This window comes from Elgaria multicarinata, chromosome 9 (genome assembly GCF_023053635.1).
Source record: "Elgaria multicarinata webbii isolate HBS135686 ecotype San Diego chromosome 9, rElgMul1.1.pri, whole genome shotgun sequence".
Taxonomy (NCBI): domain Eukaryota; kingdom Metazoa; phylum Chordata; class Lepidosauria; order Squamata; family Anguidae; genus Elgaria; species Elgaria multicarinata.
Window position 1 is genome coordinate 12,775,516 of NC_086179.1, and position 26,305 is coordinate 12,801,820.

The following is a 26,305-nucleotide window of genomic DNA, read 5'->3' on the forward strand; positions in this document are numbered from 1 at the left end:
CTTGAGGCCCAGCATTGGGCAAAAGGCGGGATACAAATAAATATAATAATAATAATGGGGTCCCAAATGGACTCTCAGTGCCCTCCCCAGTGAGATTCAAAATCCGTGGCCACCTCCCAGATTTGCTAGGATGCAAAACACAGGTTTAAGTAGGAGAACCTCCCTCCCTTCGTCTATTCCACTGCCACTGAATTAGCAAGCCAGATAAGCAGGTCGGGAGCTAGAGGGGAAGGGAATTTGGAGCCAGGCAGCTGGGAAGGAGGGTTTGCGGGGTGGGGTGGGGGACTTAACATGATTCCCTAGCGTGAGTTATAGTCAGAGCCAGAGAGAGCAACATTTGGGGCTGCTGTGTTCAGAGGGTGGCCATGTATCCTTTGCAGAAGACACTCCCAAAATCCTGGAGCTGGGCCCTCCCTAAAAATTGGGCAGTTGACCCCTCCAGAGAAGGAACCCTCCGGAGCAGATTTTTGGGTGGTGCGGAGGGCTGCAGGCAGGAGGAAAGAGGGAGAAAATCCCATGGGGCTAGTGGATTTCTGCTAGCACAACTTTTGATTTAACCCTCTCTGAGGCACCATTTACACTGGTGGCATTGGTAAAAAATAATGATTAATATTAGTGTTATTAACATTTCTATCAATATTACTGTTGCAAACAAATATGAATATGAACAATTGCTTGTCAGCCAGGTCTGCATTTGTGCACGTACTCTTTTATTTAGGGACTACTGAAAGGATCAGATTTTCCATTACCACAGAATTTTAAGTTGTGCAATTGCAACTAAGGATCACACCATTCTTGAAGCGGCTGCAGTCCGTTAATTTCTGCAGCCTGTGAAAAGCTAGCAGTGGTGTATCCTCAACGTATCTCTACACAGCAGTTCCAAGAAGAGTTTGGTTCCAATTTTGCTTCCAGCCACTGCTACAAGCAAAGCCAAGAGAGTGAGAGAGTGCATACAGGCATTTCAAATTGATTCTCTCTCTCTCTCTCTCTCTTCCTTAGATTAAGAAGATTTGAGGACTGTCAGTCTCCTTCAGTCAAGGCCTACTATTTTCCTAACATTTGGGATATCAGAATAAAAACACAAAAGAGATTACTACTGTACTTTGGAAACTCTTTTAGAGCAGGCATGCAGAGGCCAGAATCCCCCCCCCCCAAATACTCTATATGAGGAATGAGCAACTTCTAGCCCTCCATGTTTTGGCCTACAATTCCCATCAGCCCTATCCAACTAGCCAATGGAGGGGAATGATAGGAGTTGTAGGCCAAAACAGCTGCAGTTGCCCACTCTTGGTCTATACTAACAAGCTGCAAAATACCAGTTGAACGACTGCATTTCGCAAATTAGAAAACCAAGGCTGGGGCAGTACAAACCCAACGGAATGGAAATAAACAAAAAATACCACACAAAACCTCTTGGATGCTAACCCTCCACACCTCTCCAAAGTAAGAAAGCAGCGACTTTTAATAAAGAAGCTTTATTATGCAAATAGGAATGTGTTTTTACCATTCTCACTTATAATAATGGAATCTCTGAAATGGACAAATAATCTATCATTTCTGTACCTAGATCCAGCAAAACACCATCTATTTACATTCAAGTTTACGTGTTTTCTTCAAGTTCCGTATCGGAGGCCATCAAAACATTTTGGCTGTGCTCCGACCTACACAGCCGTGTGTGCAAGCGAGGGAAGATGTGCTCCCAGACATATTTGAAACGTTGTCCTGCAGCGGCTCAGCGACTGAAGAGGGAAGCCATTTTTAAATGGAAAAGTGGCTTGGCGGTTCCATGCACGGAGACTCCTGCTGCAGAGCCTTTCAGGACATCTTTGGTTGCGTGTATGCTTCTCACCCACCCACGCATGAGGCTGTCTAGGACTGCATCCATTATCAGCAATTTCTCAGATCCGCAGGCTTTCATCTTCTATCAGCTCCTTCCATAAGGGTCTGAAAATGACGTATGGCTATTTACTAAAGCAATGCTCATCTAAGTACCATGCTGAGCATCATTTGTGGGTGGTGGCTGCTCTATAATACTGCTGTTTCCTGGTCTTTCTAACCTGCCCAAGTCAAAGCCCTGGTTTCATCTTCATACGCAGCTGGGATTTCAGTGACTTTGGACAGCAGATTTTCTTGCGTCGCCATCATTCCAAAAAACACTAAATGTCAAAAGTATCTGAACCAGTTATTTTACCATAATCATATCCAGCAATTTAAAATAAAAATGTACAGTAGAAAAATATTCAATAGCTAACATAAAAAACATACATTAACATGCATCTACATCTAAATCGTCCAGTTCATGTCGCCTGTTATTCTCACCGGTTCCAAAAGCAATTTTTTTTTCTTTGCACGTCGCATATTTGGCAAAACTGTTGAAACCAGCTCTTCCTTTGTCAAAATGGTAGCGATTTAGACACCTCCGTTGTATTCCAGTTGCATTATAAATCCCCTCCCCCCTGAGAATTAGCAACATTTGCTTGTGATAGCGTTTCCAAGTTAGATGTTGTCCTAGCCTCATAAAAGACATGGCAATATCCTGAAGACATCCATTCTGAGGAAAGTCTGTTTTTTTCCAGTTCTTTCTTTGGACAGATGTTCTTTCATGAGCACAGGGACTCATTAGATGGTTCTCTGGCTCCTATAAAATTTGATGGCCAATATTTACTGACGGCCTCAAAATGTAGCTGTCCTTAATATACGGAGTGTTGATTTAAAAGAAAAAAAATGAATCAAAGCCTTGCCACCCAACACTTTCATTTCTTCATGTTGCAATATCTCTTGTACATGTGGGTTGAGAGCCGGCAGTGGGTTGCTGTCCTGGTGCCCCTTCCAATTCAGACTCACGTATAAAGATTACTGCGTCTCCACTTACATTTATTAGGCACTGCGCCTGCAATGACAAAGAGGGGACGTCCGGTTATACACCTGTAAGGTGCCATTCCCTTTACTTCCCACTTTCTTATCATGCGTATAGAATTGACAGATTCTCATCATGCATATCGAATTTGTTCCCGTGACTCTGTGAGTTTCCTTGTTCCTCTCTGCTGTCAGGTGCTGGGAAAGCAGCAGCAGCAGCACTGGCAGGGAAGGAATTCTCCGCAGGTGGCTATAGGAGCAGTCAAAACAGGCACTACTCTCCCAGAGGCGTCTGACCACATGGATTCTCTATTAAGGGCCCCTGTGAGAACTGGCTGAGCGAACAAACGCTTTTCAAAAAACCCTTCTGATATTCTTATGTAACTTTGTTGTTTCCCCAATCAAAAGATGCTCAAAATTTGCCAACATCCTTTCTGAACCCTAGTGAACCAAACTGCACATAGTATTGGAAAGGCATTTTTAGCATAGCACAATCAACAGTTATTCATTTGATGCAGGGGGCTGAAGGCTCCCACCCTTACGCGACTCTTATTTCATAGGGATATCACATTTTTCCAAAACTGTAGTATTTTGTTGCTGTCATCCCTTCCCCTTTTATCTGCTGTGGCTTCAAACGATCAAAATGTGACACAAACCACACAACCGCAATGGTTAGTAAAATCAAATGCCGGAAGCTATGAACAAATACAACAGCTGGGAAGTTAAACTTAAAGCCCAGTGGTGTATCAAGAATCACAGGATGCACAGACTGTGTCACACTCTACACAAAGTATTAAGCCATGTTTAGGGCTAGGATTACATCCTATGAGCAGTAATGCTGGCTCTTGGGATTTCTTGGTGGGGTAAATATGAGCATGGATAATTATTTTTTGTTCTCCACTCTGTTTTAAAAATAATAATAACCTTCCAGAATTACAGGAACTATTTCTATCCCCCTCCCCACCCCAGTTTTTGTGTTCAATTAAAGGGAAATTTATGGCTTGTCAAATTCAAATGGAACTTCGGTGGGAAAGTATTGGTGGGGCTCTTAGGCATCTGTTTGCTGTGAGAATGTGGCACAAATCTGCTGCACTAGGAAAAGGATTATTTTACAAAGGCCCTGTGTGCTTTTATTTATACACTAATCTAAATATTGCAAACCCACTGGAGACAGGGGCCTGTCCTTTTTCCTTGTGACACTTTGTCAATTGTTAAGGATCAGTTGTTTGATTCAGGAACGCTTTTCTTAGCAGGAAATCTTGGCCGTTGGGATTGATTAGCAGCGAGAACCTCATTGTGGTGCCAAAACGTGTTCTTAATGGTGGCAGACTTCTCCCATTCCGGTTTGTTTATGTGCAAACAGGAAATGCTCTTTCAAGCACCATTTACCTGATTTTTGTTTGGGTTCTCCATAAACACGCACTGTTTCATGATGTACGAGACAACGGCATTCCCCCCAAGAGCTGCCACGTGAGCTCGGACCATCGCAAAGACTTCAGCAATGAATGCATGCAGGAAGCCACTCACACCACCCTCCTACGAAAACAATAACAGAACACCACACATATGCACAAGTGTCTTAGTGGGAAGCCCCAGAACCCACACACCCCACCAAGAAGTAATATTACTTTTCTTTAGTTTTAAAATTATTCAAAGTAAGTGAAAGCTCAGCACTGGCTATCTCAAAAGAGTTGCCCCATTTCCCTTACAAATGGTCCTCTAAAGTATTGTTTGGAGGTTTATGCATAGTCTCCAAACAAAAACAGCCTGATTTATCAGCACCACAAGCAATTAAAAAACTACCAACAGCATTCAAACCCATAAAATGAACAGATGGACTACAGGGCATCTTTGCTTAGCCTTCAAAAACAGTGGCTGTTTTACAATCCTGCACCTTAAGATCTATTTGTAAAGAAGAATTGTAGAGAACCGGAAAAACGAACACAGGATCAAGCCTCAGGCTCAACTGCTGAAAAGTGAGTGGCCTCGTACAACTGACTCTGAACATAAGACCCCAAGTGGTGGGGACCACAAACCCCTTACCCTTGAGCAATACGACGATTGAAATCAATGACCCATGGAGGCCGTGAGCTCTCCCACCCTAGAGGCCTTCAAGAGGCAGCTGGACAGCCCTCCGTCAGGGATGCTTCAATGCAGATTCCTGCATTGAGTGGGGGTTGGACTTGATGGCCTTATAAAACCCGTCGTAGTATTCTGACTCTATGGTCCTGGACCACTAGTCATGCCGGCTAGGGATGCTGGGAGTCAGAGTCCAACAATATCTGGAAGGCCACAAGCTCCCCACTCAGATCTTAAGAAGACGGCTGCTCAAACTGTGCCCACCTTGTTGGGCAAGCAGTTTGGGGTGGGGTGGATCAGATGACTCACCTCCCAGCCCTCTGCGGCCTTAATGACATCAGGGGGTATGTGTCTCATGATGTCAGCATACCAAGGGCCGTGGCCATGCCCCTGGCATTATTAGGTTCCTGCCTGAAGCATCAGGAGAAGGCTACGGATCTTTCACCCTGCACCTAGTATGGCCCACACTTTCCCCCATTGGGGAGGACACAGGGCAGGAGAAGGATTTAGTACACCACTCCCCTTCCAATTGGGAGGGGGAGTGGTGCACTAAGGAAGCCAGCTAATGTTTGCCCGTCCCACACTTTCCCCCATTGGGGTGGACAGAGGGGAGATGAACCCTCTGGCCAAAGAGGTACCTGGAGGTTTTCATTTTTCCAGGGACCAATTGGGAAGAGGAGTTAAGAAAGGGAAACCCTTTGCTATCTCCAATCAGTGATAACAAAGTGATTGGAGATAAGGGAAATTTCCCTGTGCATTGATTGCCCTTCCATTGCAAGGGAGAGTAGCACATTGGGGCTATTCCCTTTGCGGCCAGAGCTCACCACAGGGGCTGTAGCTCACTGGTAGACCACATAGTTTGCATGCAGAGGAGGGGTGTGCAAACTCACCGGCGGCAGGTTCGGGGGGCACTCGCCCCATTGCCACCCCTGCTGTCCACCCCTGCTTTGCAGGCTGCGAGGGCCTCTTCTGAGGCTTGGCTTGGCCCGGCAGCCGCCAAAACATGGGCTAAAGTCACACTTCCTGCATCAATGGCAGCAGCGACGAAGTGCGCATTTTCAGGAGCCTCCGCAAATTGCACATCCCCACCCCCTGCGTCAGCGGCAGTCTTAAAGGTCCCACTGATGCAAGGGTAAGCATCTACGCCTTTACTCTTGCATAAAGAGGGCCTTTAAGGCCACCACTGGCACACAGGGGAAATGTGCAATTCACGGAGGCTCCTGAAAATGCACACTTCTGCCCATTGTGCTATTTCGGGGCATGGGTAAGTGGTTGCAGAGCACTTGCCAGGGCTTTGTGAGTACTCGGGGGGCGTCCGCACTCACAGTAAGTCTGCCCACTAGGTCCAGGGGGGCTAGTCGCAGGGGGTTCTGCCGGGCTCCCAGACCCAGTTGGGCACTCATGACAACCCAAGGTGAAGGCCATTTCGTAAACTGTGTCACTGAACACAAAGCTTCATCATGCATCTGACTGCACCCACATCAAAGGCAAGCAGAGTTGAGAAACTTCAGAGCGGTCCTCGTTCAAATAAGACTGGAATCCTCAATTTTGCCTGCTAATTCTGAACTTCTGCATCTGTTGCACACTGTATACCTAAAACCAGCCATGTTATCCACGAGAGCAAGAGAAACCTCGGTGTACAGCTTACCTCACGCAAAGAAGTGGTCTCTCGTATAAAAAACATGTTGATTATTCCAAGGTACTTCGTTATTTTCGCCCCAGGGATAAAAGAAAGAGGCGTCATCTTCACAACTGGCACAGTGGAATTAGCACCTGATGGACCAAACCGGTTACGGGATTGACCTTCCGTCAGTGGACTTGGCTTGTCAAGTGATATGGCTACGCACGGCAGGGAAAGAAAGAAAGAGGATAAGAGAGTAACTACTCAAGATACGGGCAAATACGTTGGCAACTCCAACAGAGTAACCCTTCCGCATGGTTTCCACATAGCTTGGTGACAACAATCAGCTGCCTGTGGTGCTCAGCCATAGAAAGGAAATAAGCATGCAGCACATGCAAACAAGATACAAAAAGCTCGAATGGGATTTATACTGGAAGAAGAGTAGCATTCCTGCAAAAGAAAACATTGAGGCCAGCAGCTGCACATACAAATGATCAGTTATAAAGTGAAGACATAGGAAGTGGGGAGGGGAGGCAGTGGTTGGGAAGGTGACACAATTTGATATTTTTTTTCTGCTAGAGGGAACGACAAAAGTCTACAGGAAAGAGTGTGAAAGTTGACATGTTTCTCCAGTCCAGCATTTTTTCAAATTTTGGACAAATTCTTCATTGTTGTCAGCGTCCAGATAAATCTTCATCGCGAGTAACTAAAGCAAAACAGTCATACCTGCAGCCATTGAACTATTTATTTTTACTATTACATTTCTATACCGCCCCATAGCCGAAGCTCTTTGGGCGGTTTACAAAAATTACTGATACTTAATACAGAAATTAAAAACTCACCACTTTCTAATCAGTGATTACTGCCACAAATGTCATGCAGGTGATCCTTGCAAGTTATGAATAATTTCACTGATATATACATACACTTTCTGCCACACTGTGCATGTATGCATTTTTGTTGTAAAAATCTCAAGCCCATTTATTGCCTATGTATTTATTGGCAATTTACTTTTTGGAGCACGGAGCAGCGCGCTCCAAAAATCAGCGCAGCATTGTTTTTTAGAACAGACGTCGTGTGTCTGCAGCTTTCACACTCGGACACTGATTTTGCAACGCCACTACTGGGTAGGAAGCTCCACCCTTCGCCACTGAGAGATCAGAACTATGCTCCCAATGATCAGAATGTGGTAGAAACAGACGCCTACTTGTCTTAATTGATCCACGCCTTATGGTCTGAGCTTTCAGTTTAATGAATTCTATCCAGCTGCTGCATCTGTCTGCAAAGGAACTGTAATCAACTGACGTTGCTGGAAACACAGACAGAAAAACAAAAGGAAAAAACAAAGGAAAAAATATGGATGATGCCCCTTTTGGCCCACTGTAGCGCTCCTTCCGATGAACCAATTATATCCAAGAGCAAAAGGCTTTCTTTCCTCTGGCTTTCAAAGACAAGTGGAACTCTGATCTAACATAGTGCTCTGCCACTCTGGTTAGAAAAAGAGCTTAGAACGCACACCGGGAAACTCATCCGTAGAAAAATATGTACAGGTCCTATTTTATCAGCTTCCTATAAGCATTAGAGAATTCACAAGAGTACTTGCCATAATAGGACTACCTTGCCATCCGTTGTGACAACAGGGAACTTGGCAGGGCTTTCAAAGAAGCCCTTTGCCAACTCTGATGGCTCCGTGAATTTGGGCCAGTGTTTGCTTGGAGTCATTGTGGAGGCTTCTGCAAGGTAGCATGAATTGAGATTTCTGCTCTGGTACCAAGCTGGCAGGAGGTTGCTGTGGGGACAGAATGCTGGAGGCCATGGACCCTTGGTCCAATCCACCACGACTCTTCTTGCGTTCTTAAGCACCCCACACATGGAAACATGTATTGAACTTTCAGCCCCAGAGCAGAGACTGGATGAGTCCTATGAGAGTGTGCAGTGCAATCCCCAGCGGGGATTGCAAGGAAGTGCATATACCCAGTCCCTGTGATTTGCACAACTGCAGTACCCTGGAGGGCCACTATAACTGTGAAGATCATGGCAACAAGCATGTATGGACCTGTTTCATACAATCTGACCCTCTATGTCAGCGGTTCTCAACCTGTGGGTCGGGACCTCTTTGGGGGTCGAACGACCCTTTCACAGGGGTCGCCTAAGACCACTGGAAAACACATATTTCCGATGGTCTTAGGAAACTGTATTGACTGAACTATGTCATGTATCTTCTTTTGTATTATTAAAGCTATTGTTATGTATTATTTTCATTAGCAAACCATCCCATGACAATGGATCGTGTAGAGAAGAACGAAAATAATTTTATGGTTGGGGGTCACCACAACATGAGGAACTGTATTAAAGGGTCGCGGCATTAGGAAGGTTGAGAACCACTGCTCTATGTGATCCCTCCTGTTTATGAGGCTACTGGTGGCCCCACACACAGTCCTACAGCTTCTGACTCCTAACAAGTGTTAAGTGCCCTCATATCAGCTCAGATTTAGTTAATAAACACGTCTTGAAATGATCTATCCTGGGCTGGTAGGAGACCCCATATGCGATGTGAAATATCGAGGAAAACTGATCTTCTTGAAGTTAGGTACAGAGTGACCATGGTAGCCTAGCAAATGGGACAAAATCATTCAGCTCTGATCCCCACACAGAGTGAAAATCCCATATACGTTTAAAAACAAAACCCAACACAACTGGCTCTAGGCTGCACTGATGAAGACATCCCCCATATTGTTTTAACAGTCCTTAGGATGCTGTGCATCCTTACTGATGGACAGTGTATAAATATTTTAATAAACTAACTATAAATATTCTTGCCTCAACATCTTGAAATCTTTATGCACCAATGGCAAGGGAAGCCATTAGGGAAAGGGCCTGTAACAGGTGTGCCCTGCACCTTTAACCCAAACATGAGCTTACTGGGCCAGCTCACTAGATGATGCTTTTCAGCCCTGTTGAGATGTTTAGTTTCATTTAAAATCCCAGGTCTGCCCCGTTAAGGTAGTGGTACAGATAAAACACACGGTACACCATCCCATTAGGTCTGCTGAAGCCCCTCTTTTCCCCCTCAAGTCACCTACCCTCAGTGTCAAAACCGAAGGGTTGGTTTCGCCCTTGATCACTGAGTGTTCTTAGGCAATCACCAAAAGCGGGTTATCAAAAATTCCATGCCAGCATGCAATGTTATGAATTAACTGATCTTTAGCTCCTCCCACTCCCATCCTCTGCAACCTCCCCACCCCCACCCCCGAGGAATCCAAAATAACCTTGAAGCAAGATGAAGAACTGAACAACCAGTTCTTTTTAAGAAAATCCTTCTGGAAAACAGAGTGACAACGTAAGACTTCCTGCTGTTTCGAATTCAAACTATCCTTAGTGTATGCGAATATTCGGATGAAAGTATTCGTATACAAATAAGCCACATCAGAGCATGCTTTCCAAGGCAACTGGTACATACTTCCTGAATGTTTAAAGTCACATCCCAAGTGTACCCCCAACAGACCCAGGAATGCATTCGCTGTTCTGGCTTATAGCTAAATCAAGTAAACTCACCTCTTTGGGCAGCTGGTATACCTGTGTGGGAACTTGCATTCTCCAGGTCCTCTAATAAGACAAAATGAATTCCACTGATGTGACATAGGTAACATTAGCTATATTAATACAGATTTCTGTTTAATGTCAGTTTTCCAGTGAGTAATCTAGAGAAATCTTTCTGTTGTGTTCTTCCGGCTTCCAATTGACACAACACGATTTTGCACAATCGGTCAGCCACAACATAATGCAGTAAACACTGTACTACATTCAAGACGAATCTGGCAAAGGGCCTTTGGATATCACATTTAAAATCTCACCTCTACGTTTACGCCCTGCCATCCTTATGGTGTAAAGGGATACCTTAGAAAGACAGCTTCTCACACACTGTTTAAAAATAGATTAACATTTGCAAATCTGAACTAAAGCTGCTAAAAGGAGAAGCACACGGTCTACATGGAGCATCTACCTTTTCTGTCTACACCCTACAACTATGCAGCAGAGAAATGGACAGAGCAGCTATGCAGAAAGAAATGTTAATGGTTAACATAAAATGAGAGACTAACAACGGTGGAATACACAGTTAGACTGGGAAGCCAATGGACTCAGCAGAGAGGGTGCAGATAGTTAATTATAGAAGAGAAAGCATTATTGAATGATACACACACAATTCAGGTGCATGTAGGCTATGAAAGCAGAAACCAAGTTCTCCTTAAAGATCTTGCAAAACATTTGGAAAAGCACCAGTGCCCAAATAACTGTGGATTCCCTTGATGATGCAACTCGGCCACTGACTCCCCCGGACAAGCCAAGGCAGAACCCAACAGAAATGAGCAACGGGTCACATTGAGCCCTTTTGCTGCCACTTGCCAATCCCTGTTCTAAATCATGAACCAGACACAACCTGAAACATAGACTGGCTACTATTGGAAGCAGCCCTCCTTCTTGACTTTGCTGTTCTGAAAGGTGTTAGCTAGTGTGATAATGCACATTTTTTCTACTGCGTGGACCAAGAAGGCAAGCTACAATGATATGTTTATAAACTCTCAAAGCTGTACGTTTTTTAAAAATGGAAGGTCAGCCATGTCATGACTTGCCTCATAGAAGTACTATAAAGGGATCACCAGGAGCACAAACGAAAGCCCCAAATACTGAAGTCTTTCACCCTATGCAGACCTTCATTGCTGTATGTGGTGGGGAATCACACCAACTTTTCTGCCCAACACCTGTGCTGCATTTGCGATGTCGCGTTTGCGTAGGGGCCTTTGTACATAAAGCCCCACATGTGCAGGCTTCAACTGTGCAATCTGTACAGCACAGAAGCAGAATAGATTGCACTAAGCAGGCCTACATGCTTAGTGTACTCCACAGGACACGGAATAACAGGCTCAGATTCCAGCTGGACATCAGTAAAAACTTCCTGATTGTTAGAGCAGTACGACAATGGAACCAGCTACCTAGGGAGGTTGTGGGCTCTCCCACACTAGAGGCCTTCAAGAGGCAGCTGGACAACCATCTGTCAGGGATGCTTTAGGGTGGATTCCTGCATTGAGCAGGGGGTTGGATTCGATGGCCTTGTAAGCCCCTTCCAACTCTGCTATTCTATGATTCTATGTGTAAGGCACTGTGCACACAAGTCCTATGCAAAGTGTGACCTCTAATTTTTATAGGTCAGGCAGCAGGGTGGACTGGCAATATCCTGATCTCCCACTATGCACAGAAATGAATGTCTACTTAAGTTTTTTTTTATATATAAGATTTCAAATGGGTTTGTCCCCAGCTGACTCTTAGGTGCAAGATATTACCTTATCATGTATGGGAAATGAACATATCGCCTGATATCAAAGCTTGCATTTGGTGAGAATGGGGGTGTGATTTACCATTTGTAGGGTCTGTCACTAAAAGGCTTGGGGGTTGTATCAATTTTTAAAAAGGTGGCTGCCAACCCCATTTTGAAAGGAAATCATGCCTCCAAAGAATCAGAATAGTAGTTGGAAGGGGCCTATAAGGCCATTGAGTCCAACCCCCTGCTCAATCCACCTGAAAGCATCCCTGGCAGATGGCTGTCCAGCTGCATCTTGAATGCCTCCAGTGTGGGAGAGCCCGCGACCTCCCTAGGTCTTTGGTTCCATTGTCGTACTGCGCCAACAGTCAGGAAGTTTTTCCTGATGTCCAGCTGGAATTTGGCTTCCTGTAACTTGAGGCCAGGCGGCTTGTGGCCCTTCATCCAAACACTAGAACCACAGTTTATGCCCATTAGACAGGAAAAACACATGACTGTCCACCTTCTCAGTTCTCACATCCATGCACGGTTTGGCTTGCTTGGACAGACTTCACATAATGTTCAAATTCCTTTTAGGGCTAGCCTTTACCCACAGGCTCTCAGGTCAAGCAGAAAACTGCATCAGCTGTTTTAAAGAGACTGACAAGGGGAAATAAAGTCTATTCTAGCTGTGGCCTCTTCAGGTGGGTTGAGAAAGAATCAGGGGTCCCTTTGCCTTTTCTGGTGGGTAGTGAAGCAAGCACCACCATGACATGACACTATAGTTCACCAAGGTGCTGTCAGGTTCTAGCTGGTGGCAGCAGCGGTTGCTACTGTGTGGTGACAAGGTTCACCAGTGTCTCTGGTCTCCTCCCAACCTACCACACATGCTCAGTAGCAGTGCTGCCTCCTTATCAGCCACCTTGCTTCAGTCCTCATACTTGCAGGAAGGAGCTCAGACTAGGAAGGAAAGATTTTTAAAAGTGTGTAAACGGGGACATTTTAACAGCAGGAAAATGTCTGTATCAGTTAATGGCACAGATTAAGTCCTCTTAAGTGTGCGACCTTATTAAAAATGTACGTGCTAAATGTTAAATTTATGGTGCAGTATACGGAATATTGGGAGCATATTAACATTTCTGAACTGTGTCAGAAGGACAATGAGTTCTGGAATTGAAGTTTTTAGTGAAGTCTCATAAAAGCAGGGCTGCTGATCTTCCATGGAACGTTGGGGGCAGAATTTGGCATTCCTAAGAAACTCTGTGTATGGAGGGGGTGTGGTGACCTCTGTGTCCAGCATGATTATACTCAGCCCTACATTTCACAGCTTCTAGTCACTGCATCCTTACTTGGCTGTCACTCTCCACCTTTCACTGAATGTGCTACTTCAGAAACTGTGTATGTGTGTTTGATGACATGTCTGAAGGTTCCCCTAATTGAAAAGAATCTCCTTGCATATAGAAAGCTAGCCTGCTAGGGAGATGGGTTTTAGACTACAAGTCTTCTGTGACCACCTGTTTTTCTGCCTATGGAAATTGGCCTTTAAAGCACATTACTGAGTGCTCATAAACACCACCAGCATTGTTTATGCCCTACATTTTCATTGCGTGGTTCACATTTGTTGAATAGGGTTGTTGTTTTTTGTATGCATATAATCTCTTTCAAACAGGATCTTAAATGTTAATTTCCCTTTTGTTTTTGGAGTCAGATTCTCTTTTCTCTATGACTAATACTTGTTTTAGAGGTCTGGCAAGAGGTGTACCCTTTTTTTAGCCAAGTAATTTATTACTCAAACCCTTGAGGAAGGAACACAGGCTAACAATGCAACATTTTAAAAGCTCATCACAACCGTTCCTGGCACTGGTGACATGTACACTGAATGGCTCACAGAACAAAACAAAACAAAATTGGCATGGATCTAATTTTGTATTGATATTATTTCCCTACCACGTTCTTGTTTCCAACAGACTATATACATATGTTGTGTTTTCTGTTCAAATGAAATAAGTTTTTTTTAAAGGAAAAAAAAACACAGTGAGTTGAGTTTACCCTCTTAACCTTTACAAACACCTTGCATTTTCCTTGATTTTAAACAATTTTTCAGGATCCTTTGCTGATACAAGTGACAGAACAGAATAGGACCCTTGAGTTGCCTACAAACTAACCCATAACAGCACAGACCATAGCATACCACAAACAGAAAACAGGAATGAACAAGATACATGATGCACAAGAACAGACTGAAATGTTAATATGGTAAAGATTTCTTAGAGAGCCTTCTAATGTTCCCCACATAAGCATGTAAAGTAGCAGCTGAAAAGTTGTCAAAGAAGTGCATGTTTGTGACATAGGGACAATCAGACACAAGTATGAACCAGAGTCAATTGTGGGATAAGCATGCACACGCCACAAACAACAATGACTCTCAGATACCACATTCAACGTTGAAAGATTACAGACTCCAGTCCCAGGCTATCAGACTTATTCTGCTCTCCAAGGTGCTGATCTTGCAACAGACACCATAAAAGCAAACCGCGAGACGCATTTTAGCCAAGCAGTGATCTGTACAGATTAAGGGCATCGTGTCGGCTACAATGCTTTTATCTGACACCTTTATTTTCACACTGAGGAAAACCTCAATGGTCGTCACGTAAGCAGCACTCTAAAAATATGTGTTTGCATTTATGTGTATTAGCATAATCTGCTTCTCTGAGGCACAGCAACAGAGCTGGAGAAACTTAATCCAGGAAAATAAATCAGTATTTCTCTTCTTTGTCCTTGCAACTTCACCACTGCCTTTATTAATGTGGTTACACTCTAGCTCTGGCACAGCCACATCAACATGGATCATGTCAACGAAGGCTCAGCTGACACATCTGACAGCAATGTCTGAAATCAAACGTTTGACACTAAGTGCCCTCTCAAGAGGGAGCTGTAGCCAATCCTGGCTCTATAATGAGTAGGCACATATGATGCACATGCTTGCAAACAAGTTTGTCATTTTCACGGTGTACAAGTTTTAAGGGTACACATTTAAAATTGTGCGTGAAGCTGTGCCAAGTGTGGAGTTTTGAAGGAACGTGGGCAGGGACTGTTTAAGGAAGTTCCCTGGGACAGGAATATGAGGTGAGGGGCGAGACTACAGGAAAGTTAAGATGAAAAAAGTCTCTCTCTCTCTGTGCGTTCTGCGCTGTTCTTTTATAACAGCAGAGGGGTTGTTGTTGTTTTGGTCAATGTGTGAAAATAAGAATGAAGGATTACTGTACTTTTGTAAAGAAGTATGTGTGTTGTATATCTGTAAGAAAGAAAGACTGCATACACAAAGTTATGAATGAAACCCAGACCAAATTAGTTGGAATGCAATGCTATTGGCAGCCACTAGGAGTATTACCAAAACACTAAAGTGAGGTTGTACCTTTCACTAGCCCCAAGAGCACAGAGTACATCTTCAGCGGCATTACTTCGGTTAAGATCTCTCAGTCTTTAAAATACAACGACTGTTTACAAGCTACTTTTTCTGGGAATACAGCAGAAATTATTTTTGGGCTGATGCACACCCACTTGCTTTCCTGCTCACTTCTGCCAGAAGCAGAAAGTAAAGGCTGAAATGGGCTATCGCATGTTCCCTCTGTATGACCCTTTTGTAACGGCAAACATCATTTCCAGCATTGAGGTTGCTGGGAGAAAGGGGGGGGCAGCGGGCTGCTAGCCAAACCTCAGCAAGAATAGCATTCGGGTACTCTGAGAATGTGGAACAGTTCATAAGGCCTGCTGGAAGTCAGTCAGTCAGATGTCCAAGCTGTGAGTTTATTATAGCAATCCAACAGACAATTAGGCAGGAATTTTATTTGCAAGTTTAATATATCTTTTTGATACTATTACATTTATATCAAGCCCCATAGATGTTCGGTAAATCAATTAATATTGCCCCTGACATTCAACTGAAATGAGTAATGTAGTTTGCACAGAAGAGTAAGTATGAATCATGAATCAACCATACACATTTTTCAAAAGCAGGAATTCTGTTTAGAAAATTGATAGTCTTGGTGTCTAAAAGCAAAGGTTGATGCAACCGTCAGCGTAAAAGCTTCCTGCACTTCACAAGAGACCATCCATGGCTGATGCTAAACACACTATTTACCGACATGGGAGCAGACTGCCCTCTACTGGTCAGCACCTATTTTACAAATACGGCTTGGAAGAAGGCCAGTTTGCAGAATGACATAAAGGGGCCCAGGTGTTGAATACTCGATTAAAAAAAGGCATCAGTGAGGTGGTTGGAGAACTAAGTGATAACCAGTTAGCAAATTACCAAAAGTGCTATCTTTGGTGAGCAGGAAACCACCAAGAAGATAAAGGATACAGTGTGCAATTACAGAAATGAACAGTGCTGCAGGTGCCTTGCTACAGATGCATTTCTGTTGACATTAACTGCAAAACTACCTCTTTGGCAATGGGGTACCTTACTGATTTTATTAATACTACTAACACAACTATCGCTTATATTCTGCCCAATAGCCAAAAGCTCTCTGGGCAGGTTGCATGAATTATAAGCCACAAATACAAGATAATAAAACATAACACTAAGATAACAAAAACATAACATAAAATCAATAACATATAAAATTAAGAAACAATTTAGAACAGCTAGAAAACAGTCACAGTAAGATACTGGACTTGACAGAAACAACCGACTCAAATGCTCCATCATTTGCCATCAATTGTCTGGGAGTATAGAATCACAGAATAGTAGAGTTGGAAGGGGCCTATAAAGCCATCGAGTCCAACCTCCTGCTCAATGCAGGACAGTCTTATCCTGGCACCGGAAAAATGACAATATTGGCATCAGGCAGACCTCAGTGGGAAAGCATTGTTAATTAGGGGGGCCACCACTGATAAGGCCCTGCCCTAACTCAACATTACACTAACTCAATCTCCTTAAAGTAACAACTTTCAGAGGATAGCTGAGTCAATCTGTTGCAGCAAAAGGTACTGTCTTGCGCCACTTTATAAAGACTAATAAATTTATTATGGCGTATGCATTTGTGGAGTCCACCATCAGAAGCATTAAGTGTTATCCTCAACTGGCAGGTGTGTGTGCGTGTGTGAACCTGCATATGCAAAAGGGGACAGTCTGCGATAATTAAATTAAAACGTAAGTGTATGCAAAATAAGAAGAGTAACCCCTCACAGCAATAGTAATTGGTGATCACACAATCTTATGTGTTAATTAACACCTTCAGTAGGACAGGAAACCATTGTCTCTATTCAAGCCAAAATGGATAGAATCAAACTAATTGAGAAGTTCTAATTCAGCAGCCTCATGATGGAGTTTTCCTTTTCACTTCCTTTGTTGATGTATGTATACCTGCCAACTGAGGATAGCACTTCATATATCTGATGAAGAGGACTCTAATCCAAGAAAATGTATGCCATTAAATGAGACACAGATCTCTAAATAAAGCAGACCCGGATGTGTAACAAGGATTTAGGCCTTAAACTGAGGCAGCCCTAGTGGAAAGCTCTCAAGCAGGGCATGAGGTAAAGAGAGAAGCATTTCTTACCAATTGTTCCCAGATTCTGGTAAACAGAAATATTCCACAATGTACACTAACCACAATCCATCTCCATGTGGAGTGCTATATTCTTCCGGTAATCTTGATGAACATAGAATCAAATTTCATGCACAACATAAACATGCTGGCTCTGAGAGATGAAGACCAAAGATAGGTGAAATTACAGCTGAACTTCTGTTTCTAACTTTCCTGGCTAATAGCCATCGAAAGACCCACCCTGCATGGGTTTGTCTAGTGGCCTTCACATCTTATAGCAATCCATTTAAAATTAATGGTGCACAGCATGAAGCAATGTTTCCTTTTGTTTGTCCTGTACCTGCTATCCCTCAATTGGATCACCCTGAGTTCTGATCTTTTGAAAGAGGAAGAAGGTATTTTTTCTGCACCATCCATACATTTTATTATAGCTTCTTTTGCATTCCATCTTTTTTTCCTAAACTAAAAAGCTTCAGTCTCTTCCTGGTTTCATCGGAGCTAATATTCTCTAATCATCTGATTATTTTATTTGTCCTTTTTTGTCCTTTTGTCTCTTTGACAGTGCCATTTTTGATTATGGGTGATAAGAAATAAACACAATATTCCAAATAAGGATATAATGGTACTTGCCGTTTTATTGTCAATTCCTTTCCAAACCTTTTAAAACTGAGATGACATTTTAAATGAACTTTCCACTGTGGGTCGTTGTCTTAAACCCCAACCAGCGTAAGTGCAAAATCTGAAATATTTATTCCAGTGTGCACCACTGTGCACTCACTTCTGCAGAATCCTGTTCTTTTGCAGTGTCCCTGGTTTGGAGGAACCCTCTTTGGAGCTCCTCACAATAGACTGGATCATTTGTATTAGGATAAAGATTTAGGATGAGGTCGAGGAACACTTACTTCCCTTTGGAGAATACCTGAGATGGCACAATTGCTGAATAAAGATCTTTAGCTGTAAGTCCCGCTCAAACAGAATTTTTTGAATCCTTTTAATTCTAGAAAGCTTTGTTTCAAGCTCAGCAGAGCTCTCCATTATGAAGCACATTTTGCATTTGGCGGAACCACCTCATCCTTTCCTGAAATGCAGCTGCCTCTAGGCTAGAATGCAGAGGCTATTTGGCAGCTCAAAGCAGCACCAGAAGAGCAATAAAACAAGCTTAAATGGTTCCTTTTCAATTGCTCCTTCTTAAGCACCACCACTCTATTTTAATATAGAGACGGTACCATGTTAAGAACTGTTTGTTTGTCCTTCCTTCAAATATCTGACAGAGGATAATGCCCTTCTTGCAAACATTCAACTTACACTAGGTAGCAGGGCTGCTTCTAAGGTTAGATTGTGCACCAATAGACAAAGGAGCAAGTGAATGGAACACAGAGGGGTAAGTATATGCTCTTGTTCTTTAACCAACCTTTAGCTGGTGAGAATTGCTGGGGAGCATGAGGATCAGAATAAAGCTCCAGCGGAAATTGTAGTTGTTCTTCATTGTCTGCAGAAGCTTGAAATAACAACAACAAAAAAGGAAGTACACACACATTAATTTTTATCTTTAAAAAGGCAACAGTTCAGGTAAGTTCTGTACACTTAATCCTTTACGAACAAGAGAAGATGCTGACCTTTTAACACAGTGGAAAAGAAGCAGATGTTTGCTAATAAGAATAGTTTACCTAAATTGGGAGCAATGACGTATTAGCAACATTCCCCCCCCCATTTTTTACACCCACTATATAGTTGCAGAGATGCCTTATTTCAACTTTGCTAAATATAAAGCTTATCCTGGCTTAAGAAAGCTAAAGATGGTGATTCTCTGAGATTTGCACAATTCTATTTATATCTACCATATTTAAAAAAAAAATAGTAAGAGTATTCCATTGTCCTCTCTTCTGGACACCTTTTCTGAAATGAGACCCAAACACATCTACTTGAAAATTTACATTGTTTTCGGAAGCACACAGTCCCAAGACTGTAGCCTGGCGCACACTGCCTACCTTCCACGATCATAATATGAAAGATCCAGTAGCTCATGTAAGAGCTGACTATTATTATTATTATTATTATTATTATTAATTTATATAGCACCATCAATGTACATGGTGCTGTACAGAGTAAAACAGTAAATAGCAAGACCCTGCCGCATAGGCTTACAATCTAATAAAATCATAGTAAAACAATAAGGAGGGGAAGAGAATGCCAACAGGCACAGGGTAGGGTAAGCAGGCACAGGGTAGGGTAAAACTAACAGTATAAAGTCCGCACAACATCAAGTTTTAAAAGCTTTAGGAAAAAGAAAAGTTTTTAGTTGAGCTTTAAAAGCTGCGGTTGAACTTGTAGTTCTCAAATGTTCTGGAAGAGCCTTCCAGGCGTAAGGGGCAGCAGAAGAAAATGGACGGAGCCGAGCAAGGGAAGTAGAGGCCCTTGGGCAGGTGAGAAACATGGCATCAGAGGAGCGAAGAGCACGAGCGGGGCAATAGTGTGAGATGAGAGAGGAGAGATAGGAAGGAGCTAGACAGTGAAAAGCTTTGTAGGTCAACAGGAGAAGTTTATATTGGATTCTGAAGTGAATTGGAAGCCAAACACCAAACAGGCAGTATAAAAGTCAGAACAAAATCAAGTTTTAAAAGCTTTAGGAAAAAGAAAAGTTTTTAGCTGAGCTTTAAAAGCTGCGATTGATCTTGTAGTTCTCAAATGCTCTGGAAGAGCGTTCCAGGCGTAAGGGGCAGCAGAAGAGAATGGACGAAGCCGAGCAAGGGAAGTAGAGGCCCTTGGGCAGGCGAGAAACATGGCATCAGAGGAGCGAAGAGCACGAGCGGGGCAATAGTGTGAGATGAGAGAGGAAAGATAGGAAGGAGCTAGACAGTGAAAAGCTTTGAAGGTCGACAGGAGAAGTTAACAGAAGAACAGGAGAACTCTGGTCCAAGAGGCTGAAGGGAGGAAAGTGCAAGTCAAGAACAGTCACCAGACTTAAAGGGATCCTTTCGGAAACCTTCAAAGATGAGGTAGAGAACACTTGCCTCCTTTGGAGAATAACTGGCATGGCACAATTGTTGGATGAGTATCTTAAGCCATAGCTCTTTCCCCATACGGAATGCCCTTTAATGTTTTCAAACTCTTACAAATCCAGAGGGCTTTGGTAGGACACGTGCCTTAAAATTAATTTAGGGAATTCACTGCCACAATTGATAAGACTCATTTGATAAGACTCACAACTGATAAGACTCATTAGTTTACAGCTGCACTAGGGAGGCTTGAGAGCGTTTTCAGTGTTCGTCATCCAAGAATGTAATAGAACTTTCAACGTCCAGGGAAATAGAGGAGGTGTTGTTTGGGACTGTCAGTAATGACAATGTAAAATATATGTTTCAGAAACCATATAGTAGGGGAGAACATTATGAAAAGCCTTTACCCTTTGGAATAAGGCAGGAAACTAAGTTTAATACTTGGGGGGTGTTAACTCGAAAAGAAGTTTGGCAAGGAAATATGCTGTGTCTGAATAGAAGTGAATAATTGTCTCTGTATTATATGTTTATAATCCAGCGTTTTCCTGAAGAAGCACTATTTAGCGAAACAGAAGTATGTACCGGACTGCTGTTGAAATCTGAAACGTCCACACTAAATATAATTCTACAGAGGAATTCAAACTGATATGAATGTAATATAAGTTGTATACTCTGTAATATTTAAACCAACAATTTCATGTTTGGATAGGCTACATACTGTGGGTATTGAAACCAATAATTATCGTTTTAAAACGTTGTATACCTTGAAAATTGTTATTATTGTTTATATTTACATATACTATATTACTAGAAGCATATATATGGAATTATTGGGCTAAAGAAATCAATATATGAAATCGAATACACACTTAGTATCATAAGAGTAGTGTGTTTTCAATGTTTATTGTGGTTGGAGGGTGGATACCTGTGGCGTTACACCCCACAAGTCAATTCCAAATGTATGTCTGCAGTGTGTAAGTCTGTGGTTTTTAGAATGTTGGCCTGAGTGGGCGGAGTTAGAATGTCTTGGGAGGGGGGGAGGAGTGATATATAAGGGAAGGACGGAGGGGATTGAGAGTTCTTGTGCTTGTTCTTTTCAGGAAAAGCTTTTCAGGGAGACTTGTTAGGGACTCTTAGAGTCTGTAGTGCTCTCTGTGTTTATGGTACTTAAGTTCTGGGAAATTTGAGAGTCAGTGTAGTGAGTGGTGTCTTTAGAGTGTGGTGTGCACGTAGTGGAAGTATATTAATCAATACTGAGAATAAATAAAGTTCAGGAGTGATTGTGTGAGAAAAAGGAAAGCGCGAATGTGAGAGTGACAGGATTGTATGGAAGGTTTCAAAAAGGTTTTTAAATGTTGTTATTTGAAACAAAGCTTATGAACTTTTAAAAATAAATTTTGATTGTTTTGTTTTTAAACTACCACAAAAATCCCACGTGTCTGTTTGGCATTTATCATCTTAAGTTTACACATATAACACCCACTCTGACAATCATTCACCTAAGCAGATATAACTCACAGCACATTATTATATATATTAAAATCCATTCTCCATTTTAAACCCCTTTCTCCACATAGAAACTTTATACTGTTAGTTTTACCCTACCCTGTGCCTGCTTACCCTACCCTGTGCCTGTAGGCATTCTCTTCCCCTCCTTATTGTTTTACTATGATTTCATTAGATTGTAAGCCTATGCGGCAGGGCCTTGCTATTTACTGTTTTACTCTGTACAGCACCATGTACATTGATGGTGCTATATAAATAAATAAATAATAATAATAATAATAATAATAATAATAATAATAATAATAATAGTTTGGAGGAAGGTGGGTTTTATCCCTTGCCTCAGGCGTATCAAGCGGTGGTGCTTGGCTTGAGCAGGGAGTAGCCTCGGCTGGGTCTGGTGTTCAGAGCCTGTGTCGCCCCATAAGAAGTGGTGGTAGTGGTAAGGTCTATTGTTCAGAGCCTGTGTCGTGGCAATACCCTCGTTTATTTTGTCAATTACCCAACCATTGCCTCGTTCTAGTTTGTTTTTCTTATCCCATGCTGCCATGGTGGCACTTCCTCTCCCTTATCTCTGATCTCTCATCAGACATTAGAGATAAGCAAAGGAGGTCTTTGCTAGCGCTAGCAAGAGAACCCCTCCCCTTTATCTCTGGTGAGAGATCGCAGATAAGCAGCATTAACACTGCAGGTGCTGTAGAGGGGAGAAGGCTGCAGCTTCTGCCCTTCCCCAAGATACCTCACACAATCCGGATGGTGGCAATAAAACAACAATTGGGTCGGGGTCTCAGGGCAATCCCAGCACCCCCAAAGCAGCATGTAACACTGTATTTTCCCCACCAATGTGTATGTGTCTGTCTCTGCCAGAACCCTGTGCATGTGTGCCCCCTCCAGTTGGGAGTCTGTGCCCCCCCCCACACACCTTAGTGCGTGCATGTGCGGCCCCCAGACACCCCCCACCAAAAGTGGATTTACCCTTGGGACTCAAAAAGGTTGTGTACTCTGGAGTTCAATTGAATGTTCAGCTTAAAATGCAGTATTCCTCTGGGGTAAATAGCAGGGGAGTGTTGTTATCTCCATGCCTTGCTAAGTCTTAATCAGAAACATCCTCTTTGGGACAGGATGCTGGACTAGTTTGATTGTTGTGCTGATGCAGCAGGACTCGCATTACTTAGCACACACTCTCAAAATCTATTCCTGAAATCCTTGGGTAGCAAGATCAAAGCTAGTAAAATCTCAGCGTCATTACTAGTCAAGATTGAGTGGACTGGGGTATTGGGCTAACACAGCTTTTACTAAAGACAAGGGATTATTATAGTTGTTAGAATGCCATTCTATCCCTTGTGCCTGCCCCCACCAGTGTGTGCAGGGGGTGCGTAATGATCTTTCCACTCACATGAGTGCTTGTGAAACATCAACCACAGCATTATACTTGCCCCTGCGCGAAAGAAGAGGCTAAAAATAAACCTAAGAATCAAAGCAACCTGACCAGAATAGTTTTAAAAACAAAATACGGAGTTAGTTATGAAAGTTTATCTGTGCTACACACAGTGACATCTACTTAGGCCTGCTGAAGTGAATGGACAACTTGAGGTAACAGCCACAATGAATGATAATGGCACCCGTAATTAGCACCAGTTGACATGTTTACCTCTTTGTTGTGTTTTTTCTGCAGGAGTTTTAGTTGTCTGTAAAGCTTGGTGCTTGTCAAATGTTATTGCAACTGCTGTGACAGTGACCTGTAATGACAAAGATAAAGCTGTCTGTTTCTACCCTAGCCTTTATTCCAAAGTGGAAAATTAAACGTAATACATATCACACACACACACATACACCACATGCAAGTTGTCAATCTGAATAGTTTTAAATAGTTTGGATAGGTTTGCAAGTAAAGATCTTTGTGAAATGCCATAACCCAATCACCATGAGTTGGATCCAGACTAAGTTAGCCATGCTTTAGTCCCACTGAAATCAACGGAACTTAAGTTAGTCATGGCTAAGTTGTCTGGATTCAATCCAATGATCTTTCAATATAAATAGTTCTGATTAGTTATCATAATCAGAGTAATTTAAAAAATATAGATGTCTACTACTGTGCTAAGGAACAAATCGTAAATAACTTTCTGGGGTAACACCACTTTATACAGATGATTTGAGAAAATCTGTGTGTATATCCAAGACTGTGTATGAAAGCACAGTATAGTTTTGTTTCTGCCAGCATTTCTCACAAAAAAAGTTTAAAGGAAACAAAGTTATACTATGGCCAAATTATTGTAATTAAGGTCAGTCACCCTACTTTGTGTGGCAGGTAAATAACAGAAATGAAGAGAATGCAGCCATACTTGCAGTTTAATTTGCTTAAAACCATTTACAGCAAAATCACAAATCTTTTATTTAAAAATGAAATGGCAAAGAGCACTGCACATGGGTCAATGTTATGCAGTCACAATTAAATTATATCAAGGGCCTTGCAGCGAGTGGTCATATTCTTATAAACATATGCCCTACTTACCAGATTAGATCACAGTCTTAATTCTGCACGGAAAAGGTAACACTCTAAATGTCATTTTCCTAGCCTTTTCATAGTCCCTATTTACTAATTTGGCCAGCTTTCTAAACCATCATCAACACTGTGAACCTAGGGAGGTGAGGAGAAGCTTTCAGAACATGTGTCCAACTTAACCAGTTTTACCTTTCTAGTCACATCACATGATAATGTGAAATGTTACAGAATTCAAGGAAACAAATAAACCAGGTTACCTGAATTATTTCATCCTCTGGAAGAGCAACAGTAAAGTTCACGTGGCACAGGCAGCAAGGAATCATAGATCGAAGTTTAAAATACAGGCTCTGTTGAATACAAAATTTCAATATATATATAATGATCTGTCTGTTATGTTCTGAAGTGGGGGAAGTCTGGGCTTTGTTTCCTTGTAGCCCAATTCTATCCTCCCTGCTTCAGGTAAATCTGAGTAACATGGAATCCTCTTATTAAGTGTACATGAGTCATTTTCAGTATGTTGTATCTAACATACTGATATACTGCTTGAAGCCAAGTCTGTTATAGCTTGTAAAGATATGTTGGAAAGGTTAGGACCTTTGAGATATGCATTATAAATATATAGCTAAGAGGGAAAATGGCATCCCCCTTAAAGAAAGCAGTAATGCCTCTTTCAAAAGGCATGATCATGCTAATTACTGTGTCACTGCCAACATTTATGGCTAAGCATACTGAAGATAACCTCCATCTCTGCCTGGGGCAGTGGGCCACTGTTGAATTTATATGTTGTCATCTGCTTTACAAAAATAGAATTTTGTAAAAAAAAAAAAAAATTAAAATAAAGAACAGAGAACACATTTTAAAGTAAAACAAAGAGCAGAGCCATGGATTGTTTTACCCATCCACAACTACTGTATAATATACACCGATGTCAACTCCAATGAAAACACTGATTTGTAGTCTATGGATGGCTTGCCTACTAAAGTATAGATTCAGGTTTACTTTATCTGAGAATGTCATTTATTTATTTATTTATTTATTTAAGGATTTTTATGCCTCCATTCAGCCAAAAAAGGCTCTCACGGCGGCTTACAAAAGTATTTCTTGACAGTCCCTGCCCACAGGCTTACAATCTAAAAGACATGACACAAAAGGAAAGGGGATTGGGAGGGAGGAGGAGGGGGGGGGGAAAGGAAAGCAAATTCAGGCACTACAATCTTAGTTGCAAAGTTCAGCAGTTACAGGTGACAGCAGGAGGGAGGGGGCTCTCATCTGGAGCTGGACCCAGGCACGGTGGAGAGGTGCCTGGCTGCTGCTTCCTCCCTCACTGGTGGCCTCTGCAGAGACAGTTGGTAGCAGGAGGGAGGGGGCTCTCAGCTGGAGCTGGACCCAGGCACGGTGGAGAGGTGCCTGGCTGCTGCTTCCTCCCTCACTGGTGGCCTCTCCAGAGACAGTTGGTAGCAGGAGGGAGGGGGCTCTCAGCTGGAGCTGGACCCAGGCAGGGTGGAGAGGTGCCTGGATGCTGCTTCCTCCCTCACTGGTGGCCTCTCCAGAGACAGTTGGTAGCAGGAGGGAGGGGGCTCTCAGCTGGAGCTGGACCCAGGCAGGGTGGAGAGGTGCCTGGCTGCTGCTTCCTCCCTCACTGGTGGCCTCTCCAGAGACAGTTGGTAGCAGGAGGGAGGGGGCTCTCAGCTGGAGCTGGACCCAGGCACGGTGGAGAGGTGATTTGTATTTAAACATTTAAACATTTGTATATTATTTGCTGGGACCTAAAGTTGGAACAGACGAAGAAGCCACCTAGTATAGCTCTTTGCTACAAGGCTGTACCCATCCATTCACCAGCTCCCCCACAAATCCCCCTACAGAATCATTTTATGGAGTTCAGTTCCCAGTTTGCCACAA

General features: G+C 42.8%; 1 protein-coding gene across 17 annotated transcripts in view; it reads right to left on the minus strand.

The window, feature by feature from the left end:
* Positions 1–1,459: 1,459 nt before the first annotated feature.
* Positions 1,460–26,305, minus strand: part of C2CD5 (C2 calcium dependent domain containing 5) — a 99,532-nt gene continuing 74,686 nt past the window's right edge. For 12 of the 17 annotated variants that reach the window (XM_063134736.1, XM_063134733.1, XM_063134731.1 and 9 more), the window contains 8 exons: positions 24,664–24,753; positions 23,555–23,642; positions 18,816–18,902; positions 10,112–10,162; positions 7,764–7,865; positions 6,584–6,774; positions 4,246–4,392; positions 1,460–2,890 (listed from right to left, as the gene is read on the minus strand). In XM_063134736.1, coding sequence (XP_062990806.1) covers positions 2,762–2,890; positions 4,246–4,392; positions 6,584–6,774; positions 7,764–7,865; positions 10,112–10,162; positions 18,816–18,902; positions 23,555–23,642; positions 24,664–24,753 — 885 coding nt within the window. In that variant the 3' untranslated portion in view covers positions 1,460–2,761. The remainder of the gene's footprint in view (positions 2,891–4,245; positions 4,393–6,583; positions 6,775–7,763; positions 7,866–10,111; positions 10,163–18,815; positions 18,903–23,554; positions 23,643–24,663; positions 24,754–26,305) is intronic. The other 5 variants (XM_063134741.1, XM_063134742.1, XM_063134740.1 and 2 more) reach the window with 2 other exon arrangements.